This window comes from Pan troglodytes, chromosome 2 (assembly GCF_028858775.2).
Source record: "Pan troglodytes isolate AG18354 chromosome 2, NHGRI_mPanTro3-v2.0_pri, whole genome shotgun sequence".
Taxonomy (NCBI): domain Eukaryota; kingdom Metazoa; phylum Chordata; class Mammalia; order Primates; family Hominidae; genus Pan; species Pan troglodytes.
The window spans coordinates 48,358,806-48,384,925 of NC_086015.1; the positions used below are offsets into that span (position 1 = coordinate 48,358,806).

The window sequence follows — 26,120 nt, forward strand, 5'->3', positions numbered from 1 at the left end:
GAAGATTTAGTCTTACACTGGCAATAATTATCCCACACTTGCCTACAGGACTCATATGGCTAAGAACATCATATTAGAATAAATTAAACAAACAGTCATTTATTACTTTGGGATATTTAGTCATTGGCATTTTCTACATTTAGGTTATAAAGGAATTCAACCATGTTTTCTTCTATTACTTATATGGTTACATCTTTTTACATCTTACCCATATGGAGTTCATTCTGTTACATGTTGTGAGATGTAGATCCAATTTTATCTTTTACCAAAGAGCTATGAAATCCCAACATTTTTAAATACTAAATTATTTAATACTCTCAATGTGTTTAAAAGGTTAGATAGATATCATTTCTGATATTTCCTTGTTCTATTTTGTATGTAAATGCCCTTAATGTTTTTTTCCAGGAAATCAATGAAAATTCTCTTAAAAGGTTAAGTGTCTACCTAGAAAACCTCCAGAAACCAGGCTTCAAGTCTTTGAAACCTACTCAGCTTACATTTTATGTAAGAGAAACAGAGCAGAGTTCCTCCGATGGCCAGGAACCTTTTAGTACTTCCGGTACGTTTTTTATTTCTGGTGTGTCCCTTGCAAGCTTAATGTTAAATGTGTTCATTAATTTTGACATTGCCAGAATACCTTTGGATCAAAACTTTGGTGATAGAAAAATAATAGCATTTAATTGATTGTTTTCCTAGAATTAGATTCTATTCCTACCTGCATATGTTCGAACAAGTGATTTTTTGCGTGTTTAAACGTTTTTGTTTCTAAAACTAAAGTGTTCCTATTTGTTCCCTTACCAGTTCAGTGTTATTTTAAGTGTTAAACATGTCCAAACAATATGTATTTCTAAAAACTACAGCTTGCATTCTCTTATTTAGTCCTCTGAATACTCTGAGGCTGGTAGTACTTACCCAATTGTAACTTAGTGATGTTCAGTGCCTTTCCCAAGACCAGAGAGAAAGAATATGAGTCTTGAACCCAGGTCTTTTAACTCCAACCTTATGCTGCTTCTAAAATCCAATTGATCTTAGCAGACAGCCACCTTTTCACTACCTTTTGTCACTGCTTATCCATATTTAAAATTAAGGACAAATATTTAGGGTAAAGATCACTAAAGGCCTATCATTTCTCTAATTATACATGCTTTTAATGATCCTTGAAGAAATAACTATATTTTTAGAATGAACTTAAGACAATTTAAGGATTCACTGAGTGCTTTCTGTGAGTTAAGGCTAAAACAGGATACACTGTAATTTTTTTTTTAAACAAACTGTTATAAAACTCAGAATTTGATAGGTCTTTGAGATCTAAAATCTGTTTCTAGCTCTGCCAGTGACCTAGCTGTGTGACCTTTAACTTTTGGGTGTTCATTTATTAAAATGAAAGAGTTGGAGAACTGTGTAGAGGCCACTCACATGGAAGATCCCTAATTTACACCTCACCCTCCCACGGCTCTCAGGACTTCAAATGGAAGGAGGAAGAGCTTGATCTGAAGAATGCTGAAGTATGTTGAAGACAACTCCTCACCCAGTCTCTCCAGGGACTAGTATTTGATAGTATATGATCTCTTACCTTTTATTTTCTCATAATTGAATATGGGAGATCAGGAGTCACAAATTCCTTTTCTTGGCAGTTTCTCCATCTACCTCTGACTTAGAGTTTTATTAAAAATAGCCCTATTCTTCAATATTTAAAGATAGAAAGTCAATTCATAGCCCTTTTGTGAAGGAACAGGTATACTGAAGAATGCTGTAAATAATGAATAATAAGCATGTTGATCACTCTAAGTGACACAATTCTGTTTGAAAGTTTAAATACATGAATGTGCTGTTCCTAGGCATGAGAGTCTCATAAGCAACTGAGATAGATTGTTACTAGTGTAAAACCAAATATTCATAAATATTTTTAATAGATATATGCTCCTGTTAGTCAGGGTCAAGATTAGGCTAGGAAGTAAATAACATCTTACATATATGTAGTGGTCTACTTAGGTTTCATTATTTCTCCAGGAAGACAGATGGAATTTTTAGAGGCAGATTATATCCTTTATAGTTGTTAAAATAAAAATATTATCATCAATCTGTTTTTATTTGTATGTGGTTGAAAGAGTCGAGCTCGTTCCTACAGCTACCACTAGTGCTTCTGCTACCACTCTCAGCTGGATTTGTCTTCAATATTGAATATACATGGAGTTAAAGAGTAAACTGAATTTAAAAGCTTAGTGGAAAACTTAGGAAGTTTCACACAGCAAATTAGGGACAGAGCTGGTACTAGAACTAATGTCTCCTTATTCCTAGTCCAGTGTTTTGATTTGTATACCACATTATCTATTAATTCTTCTTTTAAAATATTGTAATTAATCATTTTTCCTTTTGCCTTTATAACAAAGATTGGCCCTCTGACAAAGATTTAAAACATTTTTACTTCTGTAACATTTTTACCTGATTATAAAATTAAAATCAAGTAGATTTTTAAAAAATTTTTATTTCTAGAACACTAGAAATCATTAATCAGCTTTGAATAATTAAGATGGTGATAAGGTAAAATGTTTATTAGTGATTTTCATTACTGAAATGTTATGAGCCTTTAGCATTATTAATACATTGAAATCCTTAAAGGCTGAAATTATTTCTTCAGCTCCGTATCTTTTTGGTGGTTCATGAGGAAGTAAATGTTGTTATTAGAATAAATTTTAAAATAAGTTAAAGATTTGCTAAGAGCTTTCTGTGAATCAATGCTAAGACAAATAGCTGTAGCCAGCTCTGGCTGAGTAAAAACAGAATCCTTTACTTTCAGTTAATGGTTAACTTTGAATGATTTCTTAAACAAAAATAGCTTATAGCTGGGCATGGTGACACAAGCCTGTACTCCCAGCCACTCAGAAGACTGAGGTGGGAGAATCACTTGAGCCCAGGAGTTTGAGGCTAGCCTGGACAACTGGACAACACAGCAAGACTGTCTTTTTTTTTTTTTTTTTTCAGACGGAGTCTCACTCTGTCGCCAGGCTGGAGTGCAGTGGTGCAATCTTGGCTCACTGCAACCTCTGCCTCCCAGGTTCAAGCGATTCTTCTGCCTCAGCCTCCTGAGTAGCTGGGACTACAGGCAAGCGCCACAATGCCCAGCTAATTTTTGTATTTTTAGTAGAGACGGGGTTTCACCATGTTGGCCATGATGGTCTTGATCTCTTAACCCCGTGATCCGCCCACCTCAGCCTCCCAAAGTGCTGGTGTTACAGGCATGAGCCACCGCACCTGGCCGAGACTGTCATTTAAAAAAAAAAAAAAAAATGTAAAAGGTTACAGAAAAAATTAAACTAGAAATGGGAGAAAAGATATAGCATATATGACAAAAAGATGATGCTAATACATAAAGAGTTTTTACAAATTAAAAATAAACCAGAGTAGTTCCATTCCAAAAATGGAGAAAGACAATAAATAGACAGTTCAAGAAATAACACATATAAATGTCAGTTAAGTATATAAAAATCTTTAGGCCATGTGTGGTGGCTCACGCCTGTAATCCCAACACTCTTGAGAGGCCAAGGCAGGCAAATTGCTTGAGTCCAGGAGTTCCAGACCAGCCTGGGCAACATAGCAAAACCCCGTCTCTACTAAAAATACAAAAAATTAACCAGGCGTGGTGGCATGTGCCTGTAGTCCCAGCTACTCGAGAGCCTAAGGTAGGAGAATCACCTGAGCCCAGGGGGCAGAGGTTGCAGTGAGGCAAGATGGCAGGCACCACTGCACTCCAGCATGGGTGACAGAGTGAGACCCTGTCTCAAAAAAAAAAAAAAAAAAAAAAAAAAAAAAAAAAATCTTTAGCCTCAGTATTCGAACGCAAACTGAAATAATTAGGTAGTATTTTTTGCCCATTAATTTTTTTCTTTTTTTGCTGGTAATACCCATAAATGGTAAAAATACATTTTCCCACATTATTGATGGGTATATAAATTAGTGCAAACTACAAACTCTGCAGCTTGGAATTCTCTCCCCAAAGCCACAAAATTCTTCTTGGAATGTATCCTGAGGAACCAGTAAAGGATATTTGCAGTGTGGTACAAGCAGTCCTCACTATATAGCAGCTCTTATGTTGGATTAAATAATGAGCTGATAAATTGAGATAGAAACAGATTTACTCCTTGACTTTGCACTTCTGAGGATGAGCTATTTTTTCTTAACCTCCAGTGCAGCAATTTGGGTTTTCCTTTCCTCCTTTACTGACTAGAATAATTCCCTTGCCAGTAGTTCTAAGTTTACCCAAATTATTGAACTAAAAAAAAGTATTTCTTAGTTGGCATGTTCTGGATCTCATAAGTTGGTGTGGCAAGTAGAATGTGTATCTCTGACAATGATTTAAATTGTGGTGTCTGTCATCAGTTGCAAATGCTTTTTTTTTTTTTTTTTTTGAGGCAGAGTCTTGCTCTGCTGCCAGGCTTAAGTGCAGTGGCACAATCTCGGCTCACTGCAATCTCTGCCTCCTGGGTTCAAGTGATTCTCCTGCCTCAGCCTCCCGAGTAGCTGGGATTACAGGAGTGCACCACCACACCCGCTAATTTTTGTATTTTTAGTAGAGACGGAGTTTCACCTTGTTGGCCAGGCTGGTCTCGAACTCCTGGCCTCAAGTGATCCACCTGCCTCAGCCTTCCAAAGTGGTGGGATTACAGGCATGAACCACTGCCCCGGCCTCATACGTGATACACACATACAAGCACATAGACGGAAAAGGTCAAAGAACAGTGCTGCCCAAGAGAACTTTCTGTGATGAGGGAAATGTTCCATATCTGCATCATCTAATATGGTGGGCCCTAGCCCCGCATGCTTATTGAGCACTTGAAATGTGGCCAATGTGGCCAAAGAACTTAATTTTAAATTTTTATTTCATTTCAATCAATTTAATTTTTAATTGCCACATGTGCTAGTAGCTACCATCTTGGGTAGAGCAGGTCTGGAAGAATATGTACCTGTTAATAGTGATTACCTCAAGTAAAGATGGTAAAGTTGTATGCCTGCTAACAGGAGAATTTTGCTTTTAATTTTCAAAACTAATTAAGAATAGTTTTTTAAAAAAGCGAAGAGTCAGCATGTTGTAGTGGAGAAAATATTTGGCTTGGTGTCAACTCAGATTTAAGCCCTGGCTTCATTCTTAATCTATGTTCCTTCACATTTGACAAGAGAAATGATAATGGCATAGTTGGTGGTAGTGTTGATTGAAAAGATATGTAAATTAAGCTGGAACCATGCCTAACACCCAGAAAAGAAAAAAAGCAAACCAGTGGATTTTTTATTGATGACTTAACAATTTAGATTACTTACCTTAGCCCAATGATTACCCAACATCAAAATCAATAACTTTTTTTTTTTTTTTTTGAGACAGAGTCTTGCTCTGTCACCCAGGCTAGAGTGCAGTGGTACAATCTCGGCTCACTGCAACCTCCGCCTCCCAGGTTCAAGCAATTCTCCTGCCTCAGCCTCCCGAGTACTTGGGATTACAGGCGCCCACCACTGCGCCTGGCTAATTTTTTTTTTTTTTTTTTTTTTGGGACAGAGTCTCGCTCTGTCACCCAGGTTGGAGTGCAGTGGCACGATCTCGGCTCACTGCAAGCTCCGCCTCCCAGGTTCCCGCCATTCTCCTGCCTCAGCCTCCAGCTGGGACTACAGGCGCCCGCCACCACGCCCGGCTAATTTTTTTTTTTGTATTTTTAGTAGAGACGGGGTTTCACTGTTTTAGCCAGGATGGTCTCGATCTCCTGACCTTGTGATCCGCCCGCCTCGGCCTCCCAAAGTGCTGGGATTACAGGCATGAGCCACCGCGCCCGGCCTAATTTTTGTATTTTTAGTAGAGACGGGGTTTCACCGTCTTGGTCAGGCTGGTCTCAAACTCCTGAGTTCATAATCCACCCACCTTGGCCTCCCAAAGTGCTGGGATTACAAGAGTAACTTTTAAACAACTAGAGAATTTTAAATCACTCCTGAAAATATTGGGTTACTACCTAGTGGAGTGAGCAAGTATGAGGACCATCTCCTTCAATCATAGAGAAAATTCAAGATGGGGTTCTGTGACCACTGAGACTAGATTATATGGCCCCTCTTACCTGAACTGCTGTCACAGTGTACACTAGAAACTATCTTTGGTGGACACCTGCTTATAGGAGAGCTTTTCTCTCTCTTAAGAGACCAGATTTATCGACAGAATTGAGAATATTCTAAATCCCCTTGTTGGGCTGGGATGGGTTTGGTCACTGGAGCCAAACTAGAAAATGGAGCTGATGATTGAAGTAATTCACTGGAGCCAAACTAGAAAATGGAGCTGATGATTGAAGTAATTCATGAAGGTAAAAATAGTGTGGTGTAGTTTTAGAGAAGGGAAGTCATTTTCCATTTACAGGTGATTTGCTAATAGGACGAATTTAAATCAGTAATAGAGTGTTTTAAAAGATTTTGATTTTATATATGTTGAAATAAAGCAAATAATCATCTGTATTAATTGTTTGGGGGAATTATATTCTCTAGGATTTCGAGCAGTCAAATTTACTTTGCACACCAGAGATCTGCTAAGCACAGTGTTATATATTCTCAACTCCTGCAGTTTATCTGTTGAACATATCCAAAGCTTGAATACTAATGTGCATACCCAGCCTCTCAAAGAAGCTAAAAGGATGCCTGACAGGCCCATCAAATGGGACAAGTCTTATTACTCCTTTACTGGATTCAAGGACCCTGATGAAGACCTTGAACAAGTCTCGAGAGTGGAAACAACTCTCACGTATGTAAAAGTTTTTATCTAACTAAACTGTATTTGTAGTTTGTGTTTATGACACTGATTTATTGGGATGGCAAAAACATTTTTTTATAAATAAACAGTGTAGTTCACATTTAAAATTAAAACCTAATTTTCCAGGAAAAGTAATACTATCAGTCTAGTTAATCCAGTAATCATGAAAAATATATTTCATGTTTCTTACTTAAAGCTGCCAAAATACTTCCAACTGTATTTAAAGTTGTGGTCTTTTGATACCAAACACATGCAGGAGATTGTTTTGTTTAACTTTTAAAAATTCTATTCAAGTTACCCCCGGTACATGGAGAAAGGCTATACCTAAGACTATACAAATATTTTTTACTCTTCTTCATGTGTTAGGCATTTCTAACGGATAGTTCAGTAGTGATGTACTTTAGTGTAATAATCCATACATAAGAAAAATACATGGTGACAAAATTATTAAATATCATCTAGAATAGCTGCTTTAAAGAGTTACTTTTTAAATTATAAAAATCGTATATAAAATGTTTTCTATTATTTGGCATGCCTTATTTGTAAAGTCACCTTAATGTTTTTTAAGTCATTTTTGGATTTCATAAAGAACCATCACATTCTCTTCTTATGATTGTATCTAAAAAGTCCAGTGGCTTATCAGAGGATTCTCTCATTATGGCATAGTAAATGATCCTTCATTATCCACTGGCATAATATCTGCTTTGTGGATTATCTATACTAAGGGATTCCTCCTTGCTACCTAGCTAGATTCTAAATAAGGCTGAAAAGGTAGGAAGGTAGCAGAGTCTAGTACAGAAAAGTATAGAAGTATGTGTCTGAAGACATGTATGTATGTACCTACGTGTGATAGTCTATGATATTTGTCTATATGCATAACTGATGGATAAATCACTTCCCTAAATATGATGACTTTAATTGTTCAGATTCTCTTCTGAGATGGAAATGTGGGTTTGGGAATAACAATTTAACGATGGACCAGAAGTAATGACACAGTAAGAAGTCAGGTAAAAAATGAAGAGCCTGGCACTGTGGCTTATGCCGATAATCCCAGCATTTGGGGAGGCCTAGGTGGGAGGATTTCCTGAGGTCAGGAGTTCAAAACCAGCCTTAGCAACATAGTGAGACCCATCTCTACAAAAAATACAAAAATTTAGCCAGGCATGGTGGTACACATTTGTAGTTCTAGCTACTTGGAAGGCTAAGGCAGGAAGATCCCTTGAGCACAGGAGTTTGAGGCTGCGGTGAACTATGATCGTGCCACTGCACTCCAGCCTGGGTGACAAAGTGAGACCCTGTCTCCAAAAAATAATAAATAAATAAAAAGTAGAGTCATGGTGGCATAGAGGTTGCTGAATTGAAAATTTTGGTATAGAAAAACAGAAGAGATAATTTAAGGTTAATTGCACACAGAGGCTACAGTGGGAATTGAAGTAGATTTCTCTGAGCACAAACTGGAAGAGAAGTTCTCAGCCTTGCCTTCAGGTTTTATGTGGGACACGGCACATACAACTTCTGCTTACACCCGCGGGAGAATATTGTTGTACTTATCTTGCGCTGTGTCTAGATGAACAAAAAGTTGGGGATTACTGGCCTAAAGAGTATAGAAAACAGTGAGATTGAATACATCAAGCCAAAACAGCAAAAGTAACAGTTTTTGGACTTCACTCAAGTTAAAAGGGCCTAAGAATAATGTATTAAAGGATTTCAGAGAAGCAATTGGTCTGTGGTTCAGTTGAGTATTTCGTAGAACACAGTTTTTATTTGGAGCTGGATGTGCAGCCATCATGAAAAGAGTGCCCCCAAGGACCTAGAACTGGACTTAGACACCCGGCAAAGTAGTGAAAATACATTGAAACTATAGAAAGCCAACTCAACAAGATAAGTGTATTCAACTGGGTTCCTTATCTAAGCTCAGTATTTATAATTTTTTTATTTGTATGTCATTTATCCAATAAAATTCCTTAGTCTTTAGTAAAAGGAGACTTTCTTATATTACATTAGACTATATGAGTTCTTAAGAGTAGGGAATATGTTTTGATAATCTCTGTGTCTACTAATCTACTTCATAGATTCATAGAATCCATCCAGTATTTTCATTGAACTGAACTAAAGAATTGTTGAATAACTAAATGTGATGTGCTAGAGGCTCAGTTTGAAGAACTCGGGCTTTAATATGTGAATGCAAAGTAACATACATAGCGTAGCAATAGAAGTCACTTAGCAATGAATGTAGAGGGCCATTTTTTCTTAAAGTGCTTCTGTTAATTTCATTAATGTTAACTTAAAAAATCTGCTATTTTTAGTGAAAGATACATTGTCTTAAGGAAAATTTCTATGCATAGATAAGTTATGTTGCTGTGAATTCTTGATTTCCTCAAAAGTCAGCTTTATTTTAAATTCAAGCTTTTATTTTGACAGTTATGAGGACAAGCTCAAAAAACAAGTCCCTCTGACTTGTTGTCTACCCTTTAAGAGGATAGCAACATAAAAAATGCCTTGGGAGGCCGAGGCAGGCGGATCACAAGGTCAGGAGATCAAGACCATCCTGGCTAACACGGTGAAACCCCGTCTCTACTAAAAATACAAAAAATTAGCATGGTGGTGGGCACCTGTAGTCCCAGCTACTCAAGAAGCTGAGGCAGGAGAATCGTTTGAACCAGGGAGGTGGAGATTGCAGTGAGCCAACATCACGCCACTGCACTCCAGCCTGGGCAACAGAGTTTGACTCTGTCTCAAAAAAAGAAAAAGCCACTGTTTTAGAAATTGAAGTCAGTGGAAATTTAGCTTTCTAAATCACTGATTATTATTATCCATCTTGTCAACAGCTATTTTATCTTTACAGAAATTAAAGTAAACCCATTATTAAGCAGTTAGAGCCTTTCTTTTTTTAGCTTCATAAAGTGAAATTAATAGTGGCATAGCATTACAGTAGATAGGTTTTTTGTTTTTTTTTTTTTTTTTAGTTTTTTTATGCTTATATTGAAGGGCCTTAGATTGTATTTCTTTTTTAATTTCTTTCTTTCTTTCTTTCTTTTTTTTTTTTTTTTGAGACAGGGTCTTACTCTGTCAGGCTGGAGTGCAGTGGCATGATCATAGCTCACTGCAGCCTCAAACTCCTGCGCTCAAGTGATCCTCCCGCCTCAGCCTTTGGAGTAGCTGGGACTACAGGCATGTGCCACCATACCTGGCTAATTTTTTTTTTTTTTTTAAAGATGGAGTCTCACTCTGTTGCCCAGGCTGGAGTGCAATGGCCCTATCTCGGCTCACTGCAACCTCCGGCTCACTGCAACCTCTGCCTCCCGGATTAAGCATTCTCCTGCCTCAGCCTCCCGAGTTGCTGGAATTACAGGCACACACCGTCACACCCCTGGCTAATTTTTGTATTTTTAGTAGAGACAGGGTTTCACCATGTTGGCTAGACTGGTCTCGAACTCTTGACCTCAGGTGATCCACCAACCTCGACCTCCCAAAATGCTGGGATTACAGGCATGAGCCACCGTGCCTGGCCCATACCCGGTTAATTTTTTAATTTTTAGTAGAGACAAGGTCTCACTATGTTGTGCAGGCTAGTCTCAAACTCCTGAGCTCAAGCGATCCCCCTGCCTCAGCTTCCCAGATTGCTGGGATTACAGACATGAGCCACCATGCCCGGCTAGATTATATTTCTTAAGCATTGACATCCTATTGATTTACCTGAACCAGATCATCACAACTCATGGAGTTTGAGTTTAGCTTAAGAATGTGTAATTTTAGAGCAAAAATTCCAGGTTGGGTAGGAGAGAGAGGACAGCACTACACTGAACCAAGACAAGACAAGGAATACTGCTCATTGGGCTGTTAGAGTGAAATGCAGGGTAGGCTAAATCCCTTTACCAGCATGTCTTACCGTGCTGATGTAGCATTATAATACCTGTACTCATCTGAAAGGTTTCATATCTCTTATCTCCCTAACATAACCTGGTTTCCCAATTCTAGCATGTTCACATAGGTCCAGAGCCCCTTGACCTTTCCCCAAGCATGAGCATTGCCCAGTTTGAAGGAACCTCTGCTGAGGGTTTGTTCAATGTTTTAATATATGGTAGTTTTTCCTAGTAAGGGTTCCAGGAGCTTAAAGCTGGAATGGTATCTCTATCAATTTCTCATTTCAATTACAGTTGACCCTTGAAGAATGTGTGTTTGAACTGTGCAGATCCACTCTTACACGGATTTTTTTTCAACCAAAAGCAGATTGAAAATACCATATTCGCTCCCCAAAAACTATTGAAATAGTAATAGAGAGAGAGAGAGAGAGAAAGAGAGAAGGAAGGAAGGAAGGAAGGAAGGAAGGAAGGAAGGAAGGAAGGAAGGAAGGAAGATACAGTATTAGCAAGATGTGAAACCTATGTATAGGGAAGGCCGACTGTTGGTATATGCATGTTTGGCGGGGCCAACTGCAGGACCTGAGTATGCACAGATTTTGGTACCCGTGGGTGGGCTTGGAACTAATGCCTCACGTATAGCAAGAGAAAACTGTACTGATTTTTTTATATCTGTAATTATTTTACAAATAATTGTAAAACTGTTGAACCATTTCAGAGCTTTCAAATCATGTGAATCAAGTGACTGCCTAGTAGGGAGATTCATAGTGCCTATAAGTCTACTAAAACCTATTAGCCATCATGGTCATTTTGGCCGTATGCAGTTTAAATTTTTATTCATGTATTGTTTAATTCATCTTCATTACATGTATAGATTATAGAGAGGAATCATAAGGAACACATGCTGAATTATATAGTTCAGAAGTAGCATAAAAATGGTAATTCTGCCCATTTATATCAATCTGATCTCTTGATTTACAAATTCATTGGATCAAAATTTTCTTTTTTTTTTTTTTTCTTTTTTTAAGACAGAGTCTTGCTCAGTCGCCCAGGCTGGAGTGCAGTGGCGCTATCTTGGCTCACTGCAAGCTCCGCCTCCCGGGTTCACACCATTCTCCTGCCTCAGCCTCCCGAGTAGCTGAGACTACAGGCGCCTGCCACCACACCCAGCTAATTTTTTTGTATTTTTAGTAGAGATGGGGTTTCGCCGTGTTAGCCAGGATGGTCTTGATCTCCTGACCTCATGATCCACCCGTCTTGGCCTCCCAAAGCACTGGGATTACAGGTGTGAGCCACTGCACCCGGCCCAAAATTTTCAATTAAATCTTGAAAGCAAGTTAAGATGGTTTTAATGTTTCTGAGCACTATGTTAAACGAGAAAATATAATTACAGTGTTATTTAGTATAGACTTTAACTTTCAAAATAATTTTATCTGTTTTTGGTTTTGCTGAGAAGTGCAGGGTAAAATTGTGTCCTGGCATTTTTAAATTAAAATAAGAAATCATAAAAATAAATCAGTTGAGTTTTTTTATTTTTATTTTTTAATATTTTTTGAGACAGGGTCTTGTTTGCTTGCCTAGACTGGAGGAGTTTTTTAAAAACACAAAATGGGAGATTTATCAGATCATAAAAACTCTATTTAACCCACTTTTATATTATATCCATTAATTACATTTTAATGTATATTTTAGGGCATGGTTTGTAATTTTGAATTTCTCAGATTGTGTTTTATCTTACTTCAACACTCCTTTGTTATATACCTATAAAAATGATAAAATGAAAGCTTTAGGCCAGGTGTGGTGGGTCACGCCTATAATCTCAGCACTTTGGGAAGCTGAGGTGGGCAGATCACTTGATGTCAAGATGGTGGCCAACATGGTGAAACCCCATCTCCATTAAAAAAAAAATTAGCCAGGCGTGATGATGCATGCCTGTAGTCCCAGCTACTTGGGTGACTGAGGCAGGAGAACTGCTTGAACCCGGGAGGCAGAGATTGCAGTGAACCAAGATCGTGCCACTGCACTCTAGCCTGGGTGACAGAGTGAGACTCTGTCTGAAAAAAAGAGAAAAGAAAAGAAAATTTTAATACCTAAGTAGTTTTTGAAAATTATATAAAATTATAAAAGGAATGTTCCAGTCTAAAAAAAATTAGGAAATGCTGTTCCGTGTTGTCAATTTTTGTATTTCTATATTTTGGGTATATTCTTTGATTATCAAATTATGTTAAAACAAAAATGTACTTTAATTATATAGCTTGTATTTGAGAGGAGCTAACCAGATCCATTTTATATAAGCAAAACAATTCCATATGAAATGTCTATCCCACTGAACAAACATGTCATTGAACTAGAAAAAGACCATTGAAATACTATTCTTACAGCTACTAAGATAACAGTGAATGTCAGAGTTCCTTTTTTTCTATTTGACCTTAGCTCAAATATATTTACATTTCACTTTCAGTGTCTAAACTTTGAATCAATTTTTGTGTTCATGAAATACCATATTGGACACCTACAACATTGGAACTATTCTATAAAATGTTTGGGATTTGATAGTCATGATTTAACTCATATCGTGCGTTTATTTACTCTTCCCTTTGTTTATAGGCTAAGTCACTGTTTTTAAAATTACAAGTGATAATGCACAATTTAGTGACTCAGGACTAGCAAAGTTGTTTTGCTTTGCTTTCTTTTTTTTAATTTTAACTATATATTGTGAATGCATTTCTAGTAGTAAGTTTAAGTATTATTTCTCAAAATACTTCGTTTAGTTACATACACATAAATACAGGTGTGTGTGTATATGCTGGTTCACTATGTGAAATATTTCTTAACATGTGTTGTCATCAGAGAAGTATAAAAAGCTTTTGGTGCCAGGTGCAGTGGCTTCTAACTATAATCCCAGCACTTTGGGAGGCCAAGGCGGGAGGATTGCTTGAGGCCAGGAGTTTAAGACCAACTTGGGCAATCTAGTAAGACCTTGTCTGTAGAAAAATAAAAATTAAAAAATTAGCCAGGTGTGATGGCATGTGCCTGTACTCCCAGCTACTCAGGAGGCTGAGGCAGGAGGATCACCTGAGCCCAGGAGGTCTAGGCTGCAGTGATCCATGATCACACCACTGTACCCAAGCCTGGGTGACAGAGTGAGACCCTGTCTCTCCAAAAAAAATATAAAAATAAAAAAACTATTGCTTTATGAACTTCAGGCAGTGAAAATAAAATAAAGGCTGTTATTGGTCTAAACTCCTTTGTTTTATACAGTTTGAAGCCTAGGAATGTAAAATTTATGCAATTTTAACTTTATTGTAATTTGGATCATGGCTTTCTTTTTTCATCTCTTAAATCCGTGGAAAACTGAGCTTCGCTTGAGTTACTATTTTTATTTCAAAAGCATCATGACCCTAGGAACTGAACCAAATGATTTCACAGTCCAGCATTAGTCCTTGTACATGGTATTCTGGCATTCATTTTTATATACCTTTTAATGTTCTTTTGGCTTCATTTTATTATCAGTTTTTTTCTTTTTATTTGGATCTTATAACAATACATGTAATATATGTATTACATATTGCTGCAATTATAATGAAATCATTTTTAATCAAGCTGTTTTAGTCCATTTTGCATTGCTATAATATAAAGGAATACTAGAGGCTGGGTAATTTATAAAGAAAAGAGGTTTGTTTGGCTCATGGTTCTGCAGGCTGTACAAGAAGTGTGGCATCAGCATCTGCTTCTGGTAGGGACTTCAGAAAGCTTCCCCTCGTGGTAGAAGGGAAAGAAGAACAAGCATCATGTGGCAAGAAAGGAGGAAAAAAAGAGAGGAGGAGGCGCCAGGCTATTTTTAGCAATCAGATCTTATGGAAACTAATAGTGAGAAGTCACTCATTATCATGAGGATGACATGAAGCCATTAATGAGAGTTCTGCCTCCATGACCCAAAACCTCCCACCAGGCCCTGCCTCCAACATTGGGGATTAAATTTCAACGTGAGATTTGGAGGGGACAAATATCTAAACTGTAGCACAGGCCAAGGTCAAATAGACAACCACAACCAGTTACCACTTCATACCCTATGATGGCTATATTCTAAAAGAGAATAACAAGTGTTGGTGAGCAGGTAGGGAAATTGGAACTCTCCTCCATATAAAATGGTGCAGCTGCTGTAGAACACAGTTTGGCAATACTACAAAATATTAAACAGAGTTATGTGACCCAAGAATTCCACTCCTAGGTATACACTCAAGAGAAATGAAAACAGACATTCACACAAAAATATGCTTATAGCAACATTATTTATAATAGCCAAAAGTGGAAATAACCTAATGTCTACCAACTGATAAATGGATTTTTAAAAAGTGGCATATCCATATAATGGAATATTATTTAACCAGAAAAAGGAATGAAGTACTGATACTTACTACGACATGGATGAACCTTGAAAACATGCTAAGTCAAAGAAGCTGATTGCAGTCAACCACATACTGTGTGATTCCATTTTATGTAAAATACCTACAATAGGCAAATCTAGAGAAACAGAAAGTAGATTAGTGGTTGGTAGGGCTGGAGAGCAGGACTATTAATGGGTATGTGATTTCTTATTCAAGTGATGAAAGTATACTAAAATTGACTGTGGTGGTGGTTGTACACTTCTGTGAACATACTAAAAATGGATGAATGGGTGAGTTATATGGTATATGAATTGTATTCCAACAAAGCCATTTTTAAAAAGAACTATCACTACTCTTCCTAAAAAATATATTTATTAAAAGTATTATTAGTTTATGTTTTTGGACAATGTATAAAGATAATTTTGTGGTAACAACTGAAAGAGTTGGGGAGAGCTAGTAAAGGAGCAGAGTTTTTGTTATTGAAGTTAAGCTAGTATAAATTCAAATTAGGGTGTTATAACTTTAGGATGTTAAATGTAATCCCCCCAGTAACCATAAGAAAATACCTAAAGAATATACACAAAAGGAAACGAGAAAGGAATTTAAATGTTTTGCCACAAAAAAAATAAAATCAATTAAACACAAAAGAAGATAGTAATGCAAGAAATAAGGGACAAAAAAGCGGTAAGACACATGGAAAATAAATAGCAACATGACAGAATTAAGTTGTATCTTATAAGTAATTACTTTAAATGTAAATGGATTAAACTTTCCAAAAGACAAATACTGGCAGAGTGAATTTAAAAAACATGATTTGGCTGGGCGAGGTGGCTCACGCCTGTAATCCCAGCACTTTGGGAGACTAAGGCAGGTGGATCACGAGGTCAGGAGATTGAGACCATCCTGGCTAACATGGTGAAACCCCATCTCTACTAAAAAATACAAAAAAATTAGCTGGGCATGGTGGCGGGCACCTGTAGCCCCAGCTACTCGGGAGGCTGAGGCAGGAGAATCGCTTGAACCTGGGAGGCGGAGTTTGCAGTGAGCCGTGATCGTGCCACTGCACTCCAGCCTGGGCAACAGAGTGAGACTCCGTCTCAAAAATAAATAAATAAATTAATAATAAAAAACATGATTCAACTATATGCTATCTACAGAAGAGTCACTTTAGATCCGGAGTTGAAAGTGAAAGGGTGGAAAAAGATAGTATTCCATGCAATAGTAACCAAAAGAGAGTTATACTAATATGAGACAAAATAGACATTAAATTTAAAAAGATTACAAGAGAAAAGAAGATTATTATATATTAATAAAAGGCTCCACAACAACAAGAGATAGCAGCTATAAATATTTATCTACCTAATACCTGATCATCAAAATATATGAAGCAAAAGTGGACTGAATTGAAGAGAGAAATAGAAAGTTCTACAATAATGGCTGGACACTTCAATACTCCACTCTCAATAGTGTATAGAAGAACCAAACAAGAAATAAGTAAGGAAACAGAGGACTTGCATAGCACAATTAAGGAGCTGGATCTAACAGACATATACAAGACACTGTACCTAACAACAACAGCATACACATTCTTCTCGAGTCCACATGGAACGTTTTCTAGGATGGACCATATTTTCGGCCACAAATTAAGTCTCAATAGATTTCAAAAGATAAATATACAGAGTATCTTCTCTGACCAAAATGGGATGAAGTTAGAAATCAACAACAGAAGTAAAACTGGAAATTTCACAAAATTGTGGAAATTAAAGCACTCTTAACCAGCAGATCAAAGAAGATACCATGTACCAAATAAATATACTTACTATGTACCCATGAAAATTAAAAATAAAAAGAAATCCTAAGGGAAAATAGAAAATACCATTCTGGACATAGGGGCTGGCAAAGATTTCATGATGAAGATGCCAAAAGCAATTCCAACAAAAGCAAAAATTGACAAATGTTACATAATTAAACTAGAGCTTTTGCACAGCAAAAGAAACGATATATCAACAGAGTAAACAGACAACCTACAGAATGGGAGAAAGTACTTTCAAACTATACATCTGACAAAGGTCTAATATCCAGAATCTATCAGGAACTTAAGACTTACAAACTGCTGGGTGCGGTGGCTCACACCTGTAATCCCAGCACTTTGGGAGGCTGAGGTGGGTGGATCATCTGAGGTCCAGAGTTTGAGACCAGCCTGGCCAACATGGTGAAACCCCATCTCTACTAAAAATACAAAAATTAGTTGGGCATGGTGGCACATGCCTGTAATCCCAGCTCTCGGGAGGCTGAGGCACAAGAATCACTTGAACCAAGGAGGTGGAGGTTGCAATGAGCTGAGATCGTGCCACTGCACTCCAGCCTGGGCGACAGAGTGAGACTCTGTCCCCAACCCTACCCCCCCAAAAAAAAAATTTTACAAGCAAAAAACAGCCCCATTAAAAAGCAGGCAAAGACATGAACAGACACTTTTCAAAAGAAGATGTACATGCAGCCAACAGGCGTATGAAAAAATGCTCAATATTACTAATCATAAGAAAAATGCAGCTGGGCGTGGTGGCTCACGCCTGTAATCCCAGTGCTTTGGGAGGCTAAGGCAGGCGAATCAAAGGCTGTTCAAGAACAGCCTGGCCAACATGGTGAAACCCCATGCTCCTAAAAATACAAAAAATTAGCCAGGCATGGTGGCAGGTGCCTGTAATCTCAGCTATTCGGGAGGCTGAGGCAGGAGAATTGCTTGAACCTGGGATGTAGAGGTTGCAGTGAGCCGAGATCACTCCACAGCAACAGAGCGAGACTCTGTCTCAAAAAAAAAAAAAAAAAATGCAAATTAAAACCACAGTGAGATACCATCTCATACCAGTTAGAATGGCTAGCATTAAAAAGCCAGGCCAGGCACAGTTGCTCACACCTGTAATCCCAGCACTTTGGGAGGCCAAAGTGGGGAGATTGCTTGAACTCAGGAGTTTAAGACCACCCTGGGCAACATGACAAGACCCCTTCTCTACCAAAAATACAAAAAAATAGCCAGGCTTCATGCCATGTGCCTATAGTTCCAGCTGTTGGGGAGGCTGAGGCAGGAGGATCACTTGAGCCTGGGCCTCGGTGGGGAGGGTGGGGTGGGGTGCATGCAGAGATTGCAGTGAGCCAAGATTGTGCCGTTGCACTCCAGCCTGGGTGACAGAGCAAGGCCCTGTCTCAAAAAAAAAAATTAATTAATAAATAAATAACAGATGCTGTGGTCAGGTTGTGGAGAAAAGGGAATGCTTATTTAGTGTTGGTAAGAGTGTGTATTAGTTAAACCATTGTGGAAAGTAGTGTGGCAATTCCTCAAAGAACTTAAAACAACTAACATTCAACCCAGTAATCTCACTATGGGGTTTATACCCAAAGGAATATAAATCATTCTACTGTAAACACACATGCTGACATATCTTCATTGCAGCACTGTTCACAATAGCAAAAACATGGAATCAACCTCAATGCCCATCAATGGACTGGGACTGGTTAAGGGAAATGTGGTACATATACCTAATGGAATACTATGTGGCCGTAAAAAAGAATGAGATCATGTCCTTTGCAGGAACATGGATGGAGCTGGAGGCCATTATCCTTAGCAAACTAATGCGGGAACAGAAAACCAAATACCACATGTTCTCACTTATAAGTGGGAACAAAATAATGAGAACCAATGGGCACAACACAGAGAACAACAGACACTGGGGATAACTAGAGCGGGGAGGGAGAGAGAGGGGAAGGGTGTTTCTAACTATCAGGTGCTACACTCAATACCTGGGTGACAGGATCAATCATACCCCAAACCCCAGCACGTTACATTACACCCATTTAACAAACCTGCACATGTACTCCCAAATCTAAAATAAAAGTTAAAATTATATCTAGGGAGGAGAGTGGGAGGAGGGAGAGGATCAGGAACAATAACTATCAGGTACTGTGCTTAGTACCTGGGTGAAGAAATGGTCTGTACACAAGACCTCCGTGACATGAGTTTGCCTTTGTTAACCTGCACATGAGCCCCAGACCTAAAATTTAAAAAAAAATTAAGAATTTTAACTCAAAATAGATCATAGACTTAAATGTAAAATGTAAAGTAGTAAGACTTTTAGGAGAAAAAGGAGGGGAAAATTTTCAGGGGGATATGAAGAGAGGTTGATTAATGGGTCCAGATATACAGTTTGATAGAAAAAAATAAGATCTGTCTGATAGATCAGTAAGGTGACTATAGTTTACAATCATCAATCGTGTATTTCAGAATAGCTAGAAGAGAATAATTGGAATGTTTCTACAATAAAAGAAATATTTAAGGTGATGGATATACCAATTACACTGATTTGATTTTTACAAATTATATGAATATTACATTACTGAATGTACCCTGAAAAATTTAAAAAAAATGTATGATTAACAATTTTGAGCAAAAAAAAATATAGATGAATGAAAACAAAAACACAATGTACCAAAATTTATGGGACCCAGCAAATTCAGTGAAGCAATGCTAAGGGGGAAATTTATAGCTATAAACACATTTAAAAACCAAGAAAGATCTCAAATCAACAATCTAACTGTACACCTTATGGGATTAGAGAAAAAAGAATAAACTAAACCCAAAACTAGTAGAAGGAGGGAAATAATAAAGATTAGAGCAGATAACCAAAATAGATATTAGATAAACAAAATGGAGAATAGAAAAATGATAGAGAAAATCAACAAAACCAAAACTTGGTTCTTTGAAAAGATCAACAAAATTGACCTTTAGCTAGATGGACTAAGAAAGGAGACTCAAATTACTAAAATCAGAAATGAAAGCAGGAACATTACTACCAATTCCACAGAAATAAAGATTATAAGAGAGTACCACGGGCAATTGTACACCAACAAGTTGGATAACCTAAATAAAATGGACATATTTCTAGAAACACAAAATCTACCAAGACTAAAGCACAAAGAAATAGAAAATGAGACTGAGTCAGTAATTTTAAATTTCCCAACAAAGAAAAGCCCTGAACTGGATGGCTTCACTGGCAAATTCTACCAAACATTTAACAGCGATACTTCTCAAACTTTTCAAAAAGAAACTGAAGAAGGAACACTCCCTAACTCATTCTGTGAGAGCATTACCCTGATACCAAAGGCAGACAAAGACACTACAAGAAAAGAAAACCACAAATCAGTGTGCTTTATGAACATTAATACAAAAAGCTTCAAAAAATCCTAGAAAAATTAATTTAGCAGCATATTAAAAGGATTCAATACCATGACCAAGTGGGATATATTCCTAGAGTACAAGGATGGTTCCACATACAAAATCAATCAGTGTGATACACACTAACAGAATGAAGGAGAAACCCCACGTGATCATTTAAATCATCTAGAATGATCGTGATGCATGATCTAGAATGATCAAATGCAAAAAGTATTTGACAAAATTCAACATACTTTCATACTAAAAACACTCTAGAAATAAAGGAAACTACATCAACATAATAAAAGCTATATATGAAAACCCACAGCAAACATCATTCTCAGTAGTAAAAGACTGAAGTTTTTCATGTAACATAAGGAAGTAGGCAAGGATGCCTACTTTCACCACTTCTATTCATCATACTACTGGAAGTCTTAGCCAGAGCAATTAGGCAAGAAAAAGAAATTAAAGTCATCTACTTGGAAAGGAAGAGGTAAAATTATCTGTTCACAGATGATAATGGTCTTATACATAGAAAACTCTGAAGATTCCACTGAAGAATCTATTAGACCTAATTAGCAAATTCAGCAAGTTAGCAGGATACAAACTCTATACACAAAAATTAATTGCATTTCTGTATACTAGCAGTGAATCCAAAAAGGGAATTACAAAAACAATTCCATTTACAATAGCATCAGAAAAGATAAAATGCTTAGGAATTGGCTGAAGAGAAGAAAGACTTGTAGTACAATGAAAACTATAAAAACATTTCTGAAAGAAATTAGAGAAGATATAAATAAATGGAAAGGCATTCTATGATCAAGGATCAGAAGATAATATTACTAAGATGTCAATACCCAAAGCAAGTACAGATTTAATGCAATCCCTATCAAAAGCCTGATGACATTTTTTGCACAAATAGAAAAACCCATCCTAAAATTAGAATTTCAGGGGACCTCAAATAGCCAAAACAATCCTGAAAAAGAAGAGCAAAGCTGGAGAACTCACATTTCCTCATTTCAAAACTTACTGCAAAGCTATAGTAAACAAAGCATTGTGATACTGGCATAAAAACAGACATATAGGCCAGGTGTAGTGGCTCACTTCTGTAATCCCAGCACTTTGGGAGGCTGAAGCAGAAGGATTAGTTGAGTCCAACCAGCCCAGGCACCATAGTGAGACCCCAATCTCTATAAAAAGAGAAATACACAAACATATAGACTAATGGAATAGAATAGAGAATACAGCAGTAAATACTTGCATATATGGTCAACTGATTTTCAACAAGAATGCCAAGACCACTGAATGGGGAAAAGATAATCTTTTCAACAAATGGTACTGGGAAAACTGGCCACATGCAAAGGAATGAAGTTGAACACTGACTTATACTAAAATTAACTCAAAATGGATCTTTGACTGAAATGTAAGACCTAAACTATAAAACTCTTAGAAGAAAACATAGGGCAGAAGATTCATGACATTGGATTTGCCAGTGATTTCTTGGATATAACACCTAAAACACAGGCAACAAAGGAAAAATAGACAAATTGGATTTCATGAACATTTTTAAAGTTTGTGCACTAAAAGACACTATCAACAGAGTAAAATGGCAACCCACAAAATGAGAGAAAATGTTTGCAACTCATATATATGATAAAGGAATTGATATCCAGAATAAATAGAGAACTCCTAAAACTCAACCAGCAAACAACCCATTTCAAAAATGGGCAAAGGACTTGAATAGACATTTCTCCAAAGAAGGTATATAAATGGCCAATAAGCACATGAAAAGATACTCAACATCATTAATCACTAGAGAAATGCAAATTAAAACTAATGGGTGTGAGGTACCTAATCACACCCACTAGAATGGCTACTATCCAAAAAACAAAATAACAAGAGTTGATGAGGGTTTGGAGAAACTGGAACCCTTATGCACTGTTGGTGGAAATGTGAAATAGTGCAGCTGCTATGGAAAATGATATGGTGATTCCTCAAAAACTTAAATATAGATTTACCGTAAAATTGAGAGCAGTGTCTCAAATAGATATTTGTATACCCATGTTCATAGCAGCATTCACAATAGCCAAAAGGTGGAAGCAACCCAAGTGTCCATCAGTGGATGAATGGATAAGCAAAATTTGATATACTCATACAGTGGAATGTTAGCCTTAAAAAGGAAGGAATTCTGACACAGGCTACAACACATGAACCTTGAGGACATCATGCTACATGAAATAAACCAGTCACAAAAAGACAGATGGTGGATGATTCTACTTATGTGAAGTACAAGGAGTAGTCAAATTCATAGAGACAGAAAATAGAACAGCGGTTGCCAGGGGCTGGAGGGAGGGGAAGGGGGCATTAGTGTTTAATGTGTACAGAGTTTGAGTTGGGCAAGATGAAAAGAGTTCTGAAAATTGATGGTGGTGATAGTTGCACAACAATGTTAATGTACTTAATACCACTGAACTGTACACTTAAAAATGGTTAAGGGGCTGGGTGCAGTGGCTTATGCCTGTAATCCCAGCACTTTGGGAGGCTGAGGCAGGAGGATCACTTGAGCTTAAGAGTTCAAGATCAGCATGGGCAACATGGCAAGACCCTGTCTCTACAAAAAAAAAAAAAAAAAATTTAAATTAGCCAAGCTAATTAGCCAGGCATAATCACACCACTGCACTCTGACCTGGGTAACAGAGTAAGACCCTGTCTTTAAAAAAAGAAAAAAAAATAAGGTTAGGAAAAATATGTTAGTGATTACTAATTAGTATTTACTTGTTTATAGGTAATTTCATTTCTTATAAAATCAGCATTTTTAAAAAACTTCTTGCTTAGTAGAGGTTAAATAGTCTGGCTTACTTGGTATTTTACTATAGAATAAATATGAGATTTCTCTATTTCTTTTATCTCAATAGTAATTAATTGGACTTCTCACCCTTGAAACAAAGGCTCTGAATTTTTAAATCTCTGTGATTATAAAATTAAGCTAAGAATTAAAATGATTTATGTGGCAAATTCAGGCAGTAATGATCCTTTTAAAATCCAATAAAGTATTCTCATTTAGAGAGTAATTTAGAACTTTATTTCTGACCTAGAGTCTGGTTAGACAAGGTAACCGTGTGTTTCCACATTGATCAGGAAGGTATTCTTTTCTCTTTGCCTTATGGTTTAATTTATAGTCAAATTTCATGCTGTCTAATGATCTCACTGTGATGACATTCAGATTAAGTACACATTAGATAATAAAAGACTCATCTTTCCCTCATGGGGGTAATAGGATAATGGGGGACTTAAGACATGTAGAGATAAATTATTATACAAACAGGCTGTGATTGGTCCCAAAAAGAATACTGAACAAGTATTACAGCCAATCACAGGACATACATTAGGGAGCTCAGAAAGATTTTCAAGTAAATCTAGCTCTTGGCTTACTTCCAGTTTTCATAGTTTTTGCTTGATGTGGGAACAGATCATTCGAAGTTGTTTAATGGGAATCTTCATTGCCACATTCATTTTTCTCTAGACTGTTGGAATAACTTCCTAAGGATCTTTCTACCACCAGTTTCTCTTCCCTGCAACTTGGGTTCTACATTCCTTCTATATTCCCAACTTTACCAAAGGCTTTGGTCACGTCATTCCCCTTAATAGCTCATGCATTGTTTAGAGGAGATCCCAGTTGGTAGCCTGCAAATACAGGCATTTATTAAATTTCATGGAGCTTGATAAATGAGAAAATACTAATAGGGACATTTTTAGGAATTTTTGAAAGATAGAAAGCAGATGAGCTCAGAACTGTGGAGAAACAAGTCAGCCAGAATGCCTGCTATCACCTCTGCAATGTATTTGTCCTGGAGAGCCCAGCCAATGTATAATAAGAAACAGAAATGGGATATGCAAATATTGGAAAGGCAGAGATACACTTGGATTACTTATGATTGTCACTAAGAAAATCAAAGGGAATTTTATTAGTCAAGAGTTTTTGATTGCCAGCAAAAGAAACCAGGCCTAATGTAAGTAGAAAATAAATTACAAGGATATGAAGTCTCTTGTCATGTTTACAGAAGATTGGAGGACATGGTTGAGAAAATGTCCTGATGGGTATGAGCTGAGAAGAGAGACTCTCACTTTACTGCTTTTGTACAGAGTGTTTTACCCTAAAAAATAGATCCATATACTTATTTAAATTGTCTTAAAGAAAAATACAGGGACTGCTGATCCTGAAAAAGTCAATGAGCATAAAAAATAATTCTGAAAGGCCGGGCATGGTGGCTCATGCCTGTAATCCCAGCACTTTGGGAGGCCGAGGTGGGCAGATCACAAGGTCAGGAGATCAAGACCGTCCTGGCTAACGTGGTGAAACACCGTCTCTACTAAAAATACAAAAAAAATTAGCCAGGAGTGGTGGCGCACGCCTGTAGTCCCAGCTACTTGGGAGGCTGAGGCAGGAGAATTGTTTGAACCCAGGAGGCGGAGGTTGCAGTGAGCCAAGATTGTGCCACTGCACTCCAGCCTGGGCAACAAAGTGAGACTCCTTCTCAAAAACAAAAAAAATCTGAAAATTTGTCTCTTATTACCTTCACCTGACCTGTTAGTTGCATTGATTTGATCAAAATTCAGAAACACACGATGGTGTCTCTTGTACATAAGCACCAAAACTAAAAAGAAAATGCTTTTGTTGACTTTATTTTCAGTTTTGTTTTTCACATATTCAAGAATAAAGACATTCTCTACAATTATTTTTTTTCTCTAGAGAAATGCTTACAAACAGTAGCCAGCAACTTATACTTTCTTTTTTTTTAACCTGTTTTTTAATTTTAATTTTGACATAATTTCAGACCCACAGAAAATTTGCAGGAATAGGGCCAGGCAGAGTGGCTCGCACCTATAATCCCAGCTACTCAAGAGGCTGAGACAGGAGAATCACTTGAGCCCAGGAGGCGAAGGTTGCAGTGAGCTGAGATTGCACCACTGCACCTCAGCCTGGGCAACAGAGCCAGAAGCTCCAAAAAAAAAAAAAAAAAAAAAAAAAAAAAAAAAAACACTTTAAAATTAGCCACACCTATAGTTCTTTCTACTCCTGAGGCCGAGTGGGAGGATTGCTTGAGCCCAGGAGTTCAAAGTTACAGTGAGCTATTGATGGCAGCAGCAGCCCATCTGGAGCAGCCACTGCTAAGACACCAGCTGCAGCAGGAGAGACATGTCCAGGGCTGCATGCTTTATAGAGCTGGTGTGGGCTGGGAACAGGCAGGAGCCCCACCTCCTACTGAATTGGTAGGGTGGGAGCCCCATGCTCCCTGGTGCAGCTGCAGCTGCCCAGCCACCCACTCTGGACTCGGACATCTCTGGGCTCTCAGGGGCCTGGGAACCCCCACCCCTGTCAGCTCAGAAGCACCTGCTCCCACTCCCTGGCCTCTCTCCACTCCCAGTGCCCGCTCAAGTGCAGAGCAAATTTGTGGCAGAGCCTGGGCACTGTCACGACCTGGCCAGCGTGGCGCTGACACACCAGCCCCCTGCTGTCTCTGTCCCTCCGGACTTTGGGCGCTGACGAGCATGGGAGGGAGGCATGGTGAGGGTGGCTGAGGGCAGCTTGGCCCAGGCCTGCAGGAGCCCCTCAGCACAAACAGCCTGGGTACCATGGACGGCATGTTGATGGCAGGAGGTAGATAGGTTCCCGGGCAGAAAGGGCCAGGTCCCTGATGGAACCCCACCTTCAAGCCAGGAACAGCCTGAAGCGTGGGGACTGGGCTGCCGGTTCCAGGTGAAGTCCATGGCCCAGAGTGAAGACTTCACTGATAACCGTTCAGCCAATTGGATGGTGCTTTTTCCAGGCCCACCAGGAAAATCCTCCTTTCTGAGCACATAAAAACCCCAAACTCAGCCAGACTCATGCTGAC

General features: G+C 38.0%; 1 protein-coding gene across 6 annotated transcripts in view; it reads left to right on the top strand.

The window, feature by feature from the left end:
- The window catches only part of TCAIM (T cell activation inhibitor, mitochondrial), a 71,863-nt gene that overhangs the window by 23,219 nt on the left and 22,524 nt on the right, over positions 1 to 26,120 (top strand). For 3 of the 6 annotated variants that reach the window (XM_516398.7, XM_003309751.5, XM_016940854.4), the window contains 2 exons: positions 406 to 559; positions 6,511 to 6,763. In XM_516398.7, the coding sequence (XP_516398.3) occupies positions 406 to 559; positions 6,511 to 6,763 (407 nt within the window). The remainder of the gene's footprint in view (positions 1 to 405; positions 560 to 6,510; positions 6,764 to 26,120) is intronic. The other 3 variants (XM_063806727.1, XM_009445310.4, XM_063806728.1) reach the window with 1 other exon arrangement.